This window comes from Dendrobates tinctorius, unplaced genomic scaffold (assembly GCF_039654945.1).
Source record: "Dendrobates tinctorius isolate UK_male_01 unplaced genomic scaffold, ASM3965494v1 ptg000296l, whole genome shotgun sequence".
NCBI lineage: Eukaryota > Metazoa > Chordata > Amphibia > Anura > Dendrobatidae > Dendrobates > Dendrobates tinctorius.
Genome location: NW_027361963.1, coordinates 5,045,558 through 5,057,634, shown reverse-complemented (window position 1 = coordinate 5,057,634; position 12,077 = coordinate 5,045,558). Strand labels below are relative to the sequence as shown.

The window sequence follows — 12,077 nt, the reverse complement described above, 5'->3', positions numbered from 1 at the left end:
ATTCGCTCAGATTCGCATGCTTGACGGCGAGTCCCAAGAAATGTGCAGTAGGGCTCGAGGAAGTCCAGTACTTAGGATACGTGATTGGCCATGGGGTTATCAAACCCCAAATAAAATTGAGGCCATACAGAACTGGCCCCTTCCTGTTACCGCCAAGCAGGTGAGAGCATTTCTCGGCATCGTTCGGTATTACCGGAGGTTTATACCTAATTTCTCTGGGAGAACAACAGCCCTAACCAATCAATCAGATATGATTTGCCTACAAATTTGTAATTCCAATAATAGCATAAGAACCGACAAAATGTGGAAGCTTTTTACCATGAAATTGTTCAAAAATTTATTTCAATCAGTATAATGCAATAGTGCAAAAAGGTATATATGAATAGGGACAACAAATACAAGATAAAAGCCGCAAAACATTCAGAGTATAGAAAAAAGGGGTACATCCATTGCACAAAAAGAAGGTTCTAACTGGTACACAGTAATGACATAGACATTATGGAGGCCAAGTAGAAGGATATATATTAATTATAAATATAAGGGGCAAAACAATGCTTCCCAAAGTAATAAATATGACACATTTACAGGCCTAAATAGAAGGGGAAATATATATCTCTCATAGGTGCATGTACAGAGAATAAATCCCAAAAGGAACTGGTATTGAATTAATCAAAGGGTTAATCCCTTGTAAAGTGATTATGCAAAATAAAGCACTAGTAAAGGAAATAAAAAAAACAATTGTTTCAATTCATGACATGTGGTAATAAAGATTAGTGTCTATACATGAAGGCGGCAGGCACCCCAATGCTCGTTTCACACTTGGCATTGTCCAGGGGATGTGTGTCCCTTAGCATATATTTTTTTTCATTTTTTTTTCTAGTTTATGAGAGATTTATATATTTCCCCTTCTATTTAGGCCTGTAAATTTGTGATATTTATTACTTTGGGAAGCATTGTTTTGCCCCTTATATTTATAATTAATATATATCCTATTTGGCCTCCATAATGTCTACGTCATTACTTTGTACCAATTAGAACCTTCTTTTTGTGCAACGGATGTACCCCTTTTTTCTATACTCTGAATGTTTTGCGTCTTTTATCTTGTATTTGTTGTCCCTATTCATATATACCTTTTGGCACCCCTAACCAATCTCCTAAAGGGAAAGAAATCGGTAATGGTGCTGTGGAATCATCAAGCGGAAGATGCCTACCAGTCTATGATGGTGACGCTGTGCAGACAGCCCGTTTTCATCAGCCCCAACTTCAAGAATGACTTCGTCGTGAAGACGGACGCCTCTAACGTTGGTCTAGGAGCAGTCCGGTCGCAGGAGATGAACGGTGAGGAACATCCGGTCACCTACGTATGTAGGAAATTCACCCCGGCTGAGAAAAGTTATAGCGTAGTGGTGAAGGAGTACCTGGCTATTAAGTGGGCCTTGGAGTCCCTACGCTATTATTTGCTCGGTCGACCATTTCACTTGGTGACAAATCATTCACCCTTGGTCTGGATGTTAAATGCCAAGGAGAGGAATGCTCGGGTCACCAAATGGTTCCTGTCTCTGCAAAATTTCTATTTCACCGTAGAACATCGTGCAGGGAAGGCCCAAGGGAATGCAGATGCCCTGTCCCAGGCACCCTGTATGGTAACAAGTGTGTTCAACCCCACAAGTTTGAACAGAGGGGGGATATGTGAGGCAATGAGGGGGATCATATTCGAGAGTCAATAGGTGTTTCTCAGGATGCGGACGGAGTCTTATTAAACCCGCTGGAGTGCCTTGTGTTCACAGCAGGACGCCTGTGAGTCACAAGACAAAGTAAAAGAGTGTATTTGGTCCGTCAGGTTTTTAGGAAAACCCGTTAAGGGCTTTTATTTTTAGAGGGATTTGCAGGTTTGGTAGTGGGGCGAATCCCTCTCTCCAGCCCGGCTTTTGGAAGTGGCTCTATGGCTACGATTCCATTTAACTCTGGCAATTTTTGCCTTGGGTGTGTCAGTTTGGAGTTTGCAAGCTGCAGGGCAGGTGTCTCTGTGCAACCCAGAACTGTGTGAAGCTAACACAGAACCAGGGAACTCAAGGCAGCTAATGCACTCAAAAGACACGGTGGTGCCATCATCCACGGCATCCATCTCCCTACTGCATCTGTGGAGCTCAGCCACCGTGATCTTGGGGTTCTTCTTTACCTCTGTCACCAAGGCTCTTCTCCAACGATTGCTCAGTTTGGCTGGACGGCCAGGTCTAGGAAGACTTCTGGTGGTCCCAAACTTCTTTTAAGGATTATGGAGGCCACTGTGCTCTTAGGAACCTTCAGTACTGCAGAAATTCTTTTGTAACCTTGGCCAGATCTGTGCCTTGTCACAATTTTGTCTCTGAGCTCCTTGGCCAGTTCCTTTGACCTCATCCTTCTCATTTGGTCTGACATGCACTGTGAGGTCTTATATAGACAGGTGTGCGCCTTTACAAATCAAATCCTGTCAGTTTAATTAAACACAGCTGGACTCCAATGAAGAAGTAGAACCATCTCAAGGAGGATCACAAGGAAATGGACAGCATGTGACTTAAATACGAGTCTTTGAGCAAAGGGTCTGAATACTTATGGCCATGTGATATTTCATTTTTTTCTTTTTTTAATAAATTTGCAAATATTCCTATATTTCTGTTTTTTTTCAGTCAAGATGGGGTGCAGAGTGTACATTAATGAGAAAAAAAATGAACTTTTTTGATTTTACCAAATGGCTGCAATGAAACAAAGAGTGAAAAATTTAAAAGGGGTCTGAATACTTTCCGTATCCACTGTATATAGACAGATACACGGCAGGTCATGTATTCAGTCTTTGTGTCTCCACAGATGGATCCAGGAGGAGAAATCCGCCAGAGAGATGTCCCCGTCCTCTGTATCCCCAGGACTGTCCAGAGGAGAATCACAACATCCCGGAGGATCATCAGGTAGATGACACTGAAGCCCCCACAACATCTGACCATGAAGTGATGGGACCTGAGCTCATCTTACATTTTACTTTTTAGGGTGAAGATCTGATTAATATTAAGGTTGAGGTTATACATGGAGCACAAGAGGCGATCGCAATATGGGCCGGTGAGCAGGGGAGACTCATGGCTGTTCTCTGTTCACCTACTACTCTATCTTCTCATGACACAATTTATTTCATCACTGTGTGTTTTTTTTACAGATGGATCCAGGAGGAGAAATCCACCAGAGAGATGTCCCCGTCCTCTGTGTCCCCAGGACTGTCCAGAGGAGAATCACAATGTCCTTGAGGAACATCAGGTAGATGAAGCTGGGCCCTTATCTGGATCTGTATATGGGGGGACATTTCTGATCAATGTCATAGATGTAATAGATTTTGGTGGTTTCTTGTATTGTGCTGATTGTTACATCTGATATATCAGGGGGAAGATCTGATTAATATTAAAGTGAAGGATGAGACAGAAGAAGCGATGACGAGGTGGGATCAGCCGTGTGTGAGTGACGGGAAGGAGGAGATTCCCGGAGATGTTTCCACAGGTAAGTAATAATATTGAGCGCGTGATGATGATGATGACTGGTGTGTGGTTATAATGATGCCTCCCACTGTCTCCTACACTGAGGTCAGCATGTTGGTCTCTCTGCATCCAGGCCGGCCGCCCGGTGGCATGAAGAGCCCTGTGGTAAGTCAGTAAGTGCCATGCTATGGAGGTGTGGGTCAGACATACGTCTGTCGTTCCTCTGCCACTATGGAGGCCATCTTGGATGTAGAAGGACCAGAACACTAGTCTCAGTCGGAGGCAAGCGGAAGACGCCAGGTAGGTGACAGTACATGACAAATGTTTAGTCACTCCTCTGTTCCGAGGTGGAGAATTGCCTTATCATTTTATCATAAAAGGGATTACAAGCTTGTATGTACGAACAGCTGCGATGGCCACATCTAGAGTTGTCGTTATCTGACAATCATGTTGGTTTCTGGTGACCTGGTTCAATTAACATATAAACATGGAGACAAGATACTGCCCAGATCAGGTGCCCTTTACCATCCACTTATATCCCCTGTAAGCAAATTATTTTTAGGCAAATCTTGTAGTCTGGATAGATTCACTATAGGGCGAAAAGTATTTGGCCACTATCATTAATCATTGCATTCTGGTTTCTGTTTCAGGCCTCATTGTATCCCCCGGTGTATAACATCTATTGTCCCGATGCCCGTCCCCACCTACAGTGTATAACATCCAGCCCCGCCAACCCCCCCAGTGTATAACATCCGGCTCCGTTGCCGCACCCTGATGTATAACAACCAGACCTATCACACCCCCCCTACACACACCACCTCTGTGTATAATATCCATCCCCGTTGCCCTTCCCTCGGTGCATAACAGCCAGACCTGTTGTGCCCCATAGTATATAACATCCAACCCCATTGCCCCTTAGTGTATAATAGCATTATGACTCCTGAGATGTGAGGATGAAAAAAAATGAATAAAAATGGATCTGTGAGGCATATAATGTGGGAAATGTTTGTCACAAAAATCAACTATAGTTGTACATGAAAGAAGTCACACCGGAGAGAAGCCGTACTCATGTTCACTATGTGGGAAATGTCTTATAAACACAATACTTCATATTAATCTCTTAAAAGGGGTTTTCCTATTGTGAAAAACCACTGTCTCTCAGTAACAGACACCAATCCTGTGCTCACTCTCCCCTGGTTCAGTGCTGAGTCTCCGCTGCTGCTATCAGTGTCTGCTATTGGCTGCAGTGCTGATATCACATTGACAGCGCTGCCGCCTGTAAGGGAGCTCAGTGGTTTTGAGCGGCTGATGCCATTTATTCTGGCAGAGCCGCTGATCTCCGTTATTGGCTATAGTGCTCTCAATGAGACATCATCACTGCAGACAACAAGACAATGATAATTTTATTTCTGTGGCGCCAACATATTCCGCAGCACTTTACATTTCAGAGGGGACTTGTACAGACAATAAAAGACATTACAGCATAGCAATAATCTCATAAATCAACAGATACCAAGAGGAGTGAGGGCCCTGCTCACAAGCTTACATTATGGATGGTAATCTGGTCATTACCAGAATGGAGGGCACGGGTATGGTGGTAGATGAGACGAGGGAGGAGATGTAGGGTGCTGCTGAAGCATGGAACGCTTTGTGAATGACAGTAATAAGTTTATATTGAACTCTGTAGCAGATGGGTAACCAGTGCAATGCGTGTCACAGAGTAGAGGCATCGGTGTAACGTTTAGGGAGGAATATGATCCTGACTACTGCATTCAGGACGGATAGTCCTGAGGGGAGAGTTTGGTAAGAGGGAGACCGATTAGTAGAGAGTTACAATAGTCCAGACGAGAATGAATAAGAGAAACAGTAAGAGTTTTTGCAGAGTCAAAAGTAAGAAAAGGTCGAATTCTAGAAATGTTTTTGAGGTGCAGATAACAAGAGTGAGCCAGTGATCGGATGTGAGGGACAAAGGAAAGCTCGGAATCAAGTATGACCCCAAGACAGCGGGCATGTTGCTGGGGAGTAATAGTGGAACGACACATGGAGATGGCAATATCGTGCATGGGTAGGTTAGTGGAGGGAGGAAACACAAGGAGTTTTTGACAGTGTTCAGATATAGGGAGGACATGATGTTAGAGACAGTGGAAAGACAATCACTTTTGTAATCACCGACCCAGTCAGGGTGAGGACCCAGTCTCCCTGAGCATCGCAATGGTGTGATATGCGGTGAAACTCCGTTCACAGCACAGTCACTCAGGAGACTGGGTCCTGTCTCGGTGATGCCGCTTCAGCTTCCAATTCCGGAAGTTGTGACATCACCGGACATCAGTCAGCGGCAGCCGGGGGTCACGTAATGGAGATGAGTGTACAGTGATAGCGCCGCTCACAGGCACATTTGGAAATGCAAGGTATTTGAAGAAAGCCTTATTTCCAATGTTTAAATTGATTTGCCCAGTACACATTGTAGTGGACAACCTCTAAGGTTGTGATGACATTATGGGTTGTATGAATGACGACCTGTATTACTCAGCTTGTATTAGTCCGATGAAGGAGCTGGACCGGCTCCGTAACACGTAGCTTAATAGAATCATTTTAATAAGATAAGAAAACTCTCCCTACATCCTTGGCAGCACTTTCGGAAGCCCATTTTTTACTTATATTTTTATCTTGGTTCTTTCCATCTGGACCTCTTGGTGGAGGATCAGGCGGCACCGCTGCAGCCATGGAGGATCAATCATGTTAACACCAGGGTTGTGCCTGGAGCTGCACAACTAATCCAGGGGAGTAGTAGCCACTCACCTTAACCCAATATTATCTGCTGATTCACACAAGGAGCGCTTTTTATTTGTTTTATAAAGTAAATTTAGAAATCCCTTCTGTATTTTAGAATAATTCACATCTAATCTATCCTTCATCCTTATAGGAAATCCTTGTGAGAATAACGGTTTATCACTAAATTGTAAAAAAGAAGATATCAGGAAGCAGTCTAATGGAGAAAACCTCATTACCCTTCATGGACCTCCTGGACTTCACAGCACTTCACTTTCTTATAATCCTCCTAATCATGAGGAACCCTCTCCTGAGCAATCTCACATTGTTACCACAATTCCAGGTGACAAAGTGGATACAAGATTTCAGTGTGAGAAGCAACTTACTACAAGTTCCGATTTTGTAACACAAAAAAAGCACAAAGGAGAAAAGACATACTGCTGTTCAGAATGTGGGAAATGGTTTACACATAAATCACAATTTCTAATACATGAGAGAATTCACACAGGAGAAAAGCCATTTTCATGTTCGGACTGTGGAAAGGCCTTCTCAGTAAAAGGGAGTCTTATTATACATCAGAGAATTCACACAGGAGAGAAGCCGTATTCATGTTCGGAATGTAGGAAGGCCTTCACAAATAAAGGCGCTCTTATTAGACATCAGAGAATTCACACAGGAGAGAAGCCATTTTCATGTTCGGAATGTAGGAAGGCCTTCACAAATAAAAGCGATCTTTTTACACATCGGAGAATTCATATACGTGAGACTCCATATTCATGTTCAGAATGTGGGAAATGCTTTACAGTTAAATCTAAATATGTTAGACATCAGAGAATTCACACAGGAGAAAAGCCATTTTCATGTTCGGAATGTGGAAAGGCCTTCTCAGGAAAAGGGAGTCTTATTACACATCAGAGAATTCATACAGGAGAGAAGCCGTATTCATGTTCAGAATGTGGGAAATGCTTTACAGATAAAAGGCATCTTACTGAACATCAGAGAATTCATACAGGAGAGAAACCGTTTTCATGTTTGGAATGTGTGAAGGCCTTCACAAAGAAAAGCGATCTTATTAAACATCAGAGAATTCATACAGGAGAGAAGCCATATTCATGTTTGGAATGTGTAAAGTCCTTCACAGATCAAAGCAATCTTATGAAACATCAGAGAATTCATACAGGAGAGAAGCCATATTCATGTTCAGAATGTGGAAAATGCTTTACAGATAAAAGGCGACATACTGAACATCAGAGAATTCATACAGGAGAGAAACCATTTTCATGTTTGGAATGTGTAATGGCCTTCACAAAGAAAAGCGATCTTATTAAACATCAGAGAATTCATACAGGAGAGAAGCCATATTCATGTTCAGAATGTGGAAAATGCTTTACAGAGAAAAGGCAACTTACTGAACATCATAGAATTCATACAGGAGAGAAACCATTTTCATGTTTGGAATGTGTGAAGGCCTTCACAAATAAAAGCGATCTTATTAGACATCAGAGAATTCATACAGGAGAGAAGCCATATTCATGTTTGGAATGTGTGAAGGCCTTCACAAATAAAAGCAATCTTATTAGACATCAGAGAATTCATACAGGAGAGAAGCCATATTGATGTTCAAAATGTGGGAGATTTTTAGAGCTAATTTAAGTCTTGTTAAACAGAAAAAGAACTGAGAAAGGGGAAAACCCATTTTCATGTTTATAATCAGGAAACACCAAGGTTACTTACCGGTAGCCGGTTTTTCCGGAGCCCATGACGGCACACATGAGAGAGAGGGGATCCGCCCAGTCAGGACAGGAACCCTACTGAAGATAAAAGGGGCGGTACCTCTCTCTCGCTTCAGTTGGTTTACAGAGCATTTGAGGCCCCCCGGGCTAGTACACATGGTAAAACTATCACCACATTATATCTAACTAAAAAAAGCACCCAAACTATAGTGCACAGGGGGGAATATACAGGTGCCGTCATGGACTCCGGGAAAACCGGCTACCGGTAAGTAACCTTGGTGTTTTCCCGTCTCCCATGACGGCACACATGAGACCTTTGTAGAATAAGACACCTTAGGGAGGGACCACCGCTTGAAGCACCCTTCTACCAAAGGTTAGGTCAGTAGAGGAAGATAGATCAAGTCGGTAGTGCTTAAAAAAGGTTGAAGGTGAGGACCAAGTAGCGGCTTTACAAATCTGCTCAATCGATACCTCAGCCTTCTCTGCCCAGGAGGTAGCCACGGCTCTGGTGGAGTGAGCCTTGATGCCTTCTGGAACCGGAGCGCCACTTGCGGACTAGGATAACATAATGGCCTCCCTGATCCATCTGGCAATGGTACTCTTAGCTACCCCATGCCCTTTTCTACTACCCTGAAAGGCTACAAAAAGGGACTGATCTTTCCTCCACTGACTAGTTACTGATCTATACTGTGCTATGGCTCTTCTTACATCTAATGTATGGAACTTTTGCTCCCCAGGGTTTCTAGGATTGTTACAGAAAGATGGCAAGGAGATCTCCTGAGTCCTATGAAACTTTTGGACTACCTTGGGGAGATAGGCCGGGTCTGGTCTTAGAACCACTCGGTCATCCAAGATCTGTGTATATGGAGGACATATAGATAGAGCTTGTAGGTCACTCACTCTTCGGGCTGATGTTAAGGCTACCAGTAAGACAGTTTTAAGTGTAAGTAGCTTTGGTGACAGCTCTAGTAGTGGTTCAAAGGGATCTTTGGTTAAGGCCTCTAAGACTAGGTTGAGGTCCCAGGGTGGTATCTTTGGGATAATGACCGGCCTTGACCTGCCACAGGACTTTATGAATCGGGACACCCACCTATTGGCTGCGAGGTTGCAGTTATATAGGGCCCCCAAAGCTGAGACTTGGACTTTGAGTGTGTTAGTGGCTAACCCCAGTTGCAGCCCCGACTGTAAGAATTCTAGGATAGGTCCCACTGGTGCTACATCCCCCAAGGGTTCCCCCAGGAAGTCTAGGAACTTTTTCCACGTTCTACCGTAGATTTGGGATGTTATAGGTTTCCTACTTTTCAACAGGGTGGAGACTAACCCTGGAGAGAATCCCTGGCGACTCAGTAGCGCCCTCTCAAATTCCTGGCTGCTAAATGGAAGCCCTTCACCTGAGAGTGGACCACTGGTCCCTGGGAAAGCATGTCTGGAATCTCCCGTAATATCCATGGATCTGTCACCGACATGAGTCTCAGAAGGGAGAACCAAGGTCTCCTCGGCCAAAACTGAGCTATAAGAATTATTCTCGCTCGATCCTCCCTGATTTTCCTGACCACTACTGGGATCATTGTTATCAGGGGAAATGCATAGGCCAGGATGAACTTCCAGGGTATTTGTAGGGCATCTACTGCGAAGGGGTTTTCCCTTGGATTTAGTGAGCAGAACTTCCTGACCTTCCGGTTGTGTGCGGTAGCGAACAGGTCTATTTCTGGTTTGCCCCAGGCTTGAACTATTTGTTGGAAGACTTGGGGGTTTAGGGACCATTCCCCTTGTCTTATGTGCCTGCGAGTCAGGAAGTCTGCCTGTATATTTTCTATCCTATTTATGTGCAGTACTGTGATGGATAACAGATGTTGTTCTGCTAGCTGGAAGAGTAGATCCGATATTTGCATGAGGCCCCGAGATCTCGTTCCCCCTGGTGATTGATGTAGGCTACTACTGCCTGATTGTCCGTCATGACTCGGGTGTGGCAGCCCCGAAGTAAAGGAAGGAAATGTTTCACGGCTTTTTCCACTGCCCATAGTTCTTTTACATTTGAACCGTGATCCTTTTCTAGCGAGGACCAGGTCCCCTGTATTGAGTGGGATCTCAGATGTGCTCCCCATCCTGTGGCACTCGCGTCTGTTGTAATGATGTCCTCGACTGGTTTTTGCCACGGGACACCGGCTGTTAGATTCTTTTCTACAGTCCACCAGAGCAGGGAATCTCTTGCAGCCACTGAGAGACATAGTTTGCCTTCTAAATGCCCTTTTAATTGTTTCTGTGCTGACAGAACTTCCCACTGTAGTTGCCTTAAGTGGTACTGCGCCCATGCTACTGCAGGTATGCATGATGTCAACGAACCTAAAAGGGACATTGGGTTCCTCAGTGTCATATTTGGTCTTTGTATTGCTGTGCGAGCTAGGCCTCTTATCTTTGGTCACTTTGTTCTCTGGCAGGAGGCAGCGTTGTCGCTCGGAGTCCAATATCAACCCTAGGAAGGATTGCTCTTTTACTGGGGTTATCCTTGACTTGGGGATGTTTACTATCCATCCTAGTACTACTAGAATTGCTATCACTTCACTTGATGTGCGCAGTGGGACTCCGACCTCCCTATTACAAGAAAGTCGTCTAGGTATGGGACGATCACTATGTCCCTGGAACGAAGAAAAGACATTACTTCGGTCATCACTTTGGTGAATACTCTGGGGGCTGTAGACAGGCCAAACGGAAGGGCTGCGTATTGGTAGTGTTTCACCTGCCCCTGGACATAGAGCGCTACTTTCAAATATCTTTGATACTCCCGATGAATTGGGATGTGATAGTAGGCATCTTTTAAGTCTATCACTGCCATGAGGCAATGCTGGAACAGGATCTTTGTGGCCGTGTTGATTGACTCCATTTTGAAGGAGCAATTGTCTACCCACTGAGTCTCCTCAGGTTGACAATAGTTCTCCAAGAGCTGTCTGGTTTTTGTATTAAGAGGGGGGAGTAGAACCCCCTTCCTTCTTCTTGCACTGGGACTTCCAGTAGGACCTGTTTTTTCACTAGTCCCAAGACTTCCGTCTCCAGGGCCATCTGTTGCTCTTGGGCTTTCCTTCTGGGTGTCATTATGAAGGTATGCCTGGGCGGACGGATGAATTTTATTTTTAAACCGTCCTTTATTATGTTTAGGACCCATGTACTGGGGGAGATATTCGCCCAGGCGGAAAGGAAGAGAGACAGCCTTCCCCCTACCTCCGGCCCGATGTCATTGGGGAGATTTTTTGGAGGAAGTGGAGTGCCCTTTAAACATATAGCCCAATCCTCTTCTTTCTTTAAAGTCCCAGCTTTTTCTATCTCCCGGGGGACGACCCCTGTTAAATCTCCTCCGAAAGGGCTGCTTTTTAGGTTCTCCCGGAAATCGGGGAAAGCTTTTCTTCCTATCCCCCCGCATGTTCCAAAATCTCTTCTAGTTTTTTTCCGAAGAGGAATTGGCCATCGCATGGAATGGAACATAACCTATGTTTTAATGGTAAATCTCCGGGACACCCTTTAAGCCACAGGGCTCGTCTTGCTGCATTTGACAGGCTTGCTGCTCTAGCTGTCAATCTTGCGGAATCTGCAGAGGAATCCGCTAGGAAAGCCGCTGCTCCGTGTACCAGTGTCAGATTAGACAATTTCGTCCCTAGGAACTCTATCCCTGATCTGGTTTTCTATTTGTTGTAGCCAGACCATGAGGGCACGAGTGGTACAGGTACCAGCTATCGCTGGCTTTAATCCACCTGCCAAAGCTTCCCAGATATGTTTTAGGAAACCATCTGCTTTTTTATCAAGCGGGTCTTTCAACATGCCCGAGTCCTCTAATGGTAGAGATACCTTTTTTGAGGATTTGGCTACAGCCCCATCAATTTTTGGGACTTTTGCCCAGGTCTCTGAATCCTTTTGTTCAAAAGGGTACCTTCTTTTTGATGTAGAAGGCAAAGCCCCCTGACCTCTCAGGTTTTTTCCATTCCCTGTCAATTAGGGCCTTTATTTTATCATTTACAGGAAAGGTGTGTTTTTTCCTTTCCTCCAATCCTCCAAACATCTAAATCATTGGAGGATGTGGAGTCTTTTC

At 44.4% G+C, this 12,077-nt stretch overlaps 1 protein-coding gene across 1 annotated transcript in view; it reads left to right on the top strand.

The window, feature by feature from the left end:
* The window catches only part of LOC141073070 (uncharacterized), a 76,788-nt gene extending 65,359 nt beyond the window's left edge, over positions 1-11,429 (top strand). The window contains exons 7-11 of the mRNA XM_073560398.1: positions 2,845-2,942; positions 3,021-3,090; positions 3,185-3,282; positions 3,405-3,519; positions 6,421-11,429. Coding sequence (XP_073416499.1) covers positions 2,845-2,942; positions 3,021-3,090; positions 3,185-3,282; positions 3,405-3,519; positions 6,421-7,883 — 1,844 coding nt within the window. The 3' untranslated portion in view covers positions 7,884-11,429. The remainder of the gene's footprint in view (positions 1-2,844; positions 2,943-3,020; positions 3,091-3,184; positions 3,283-3,404; positions 3,520-6,420) is intronic.
* Positions 11,430-12,077: the final 648 nt, after the last annotated feature.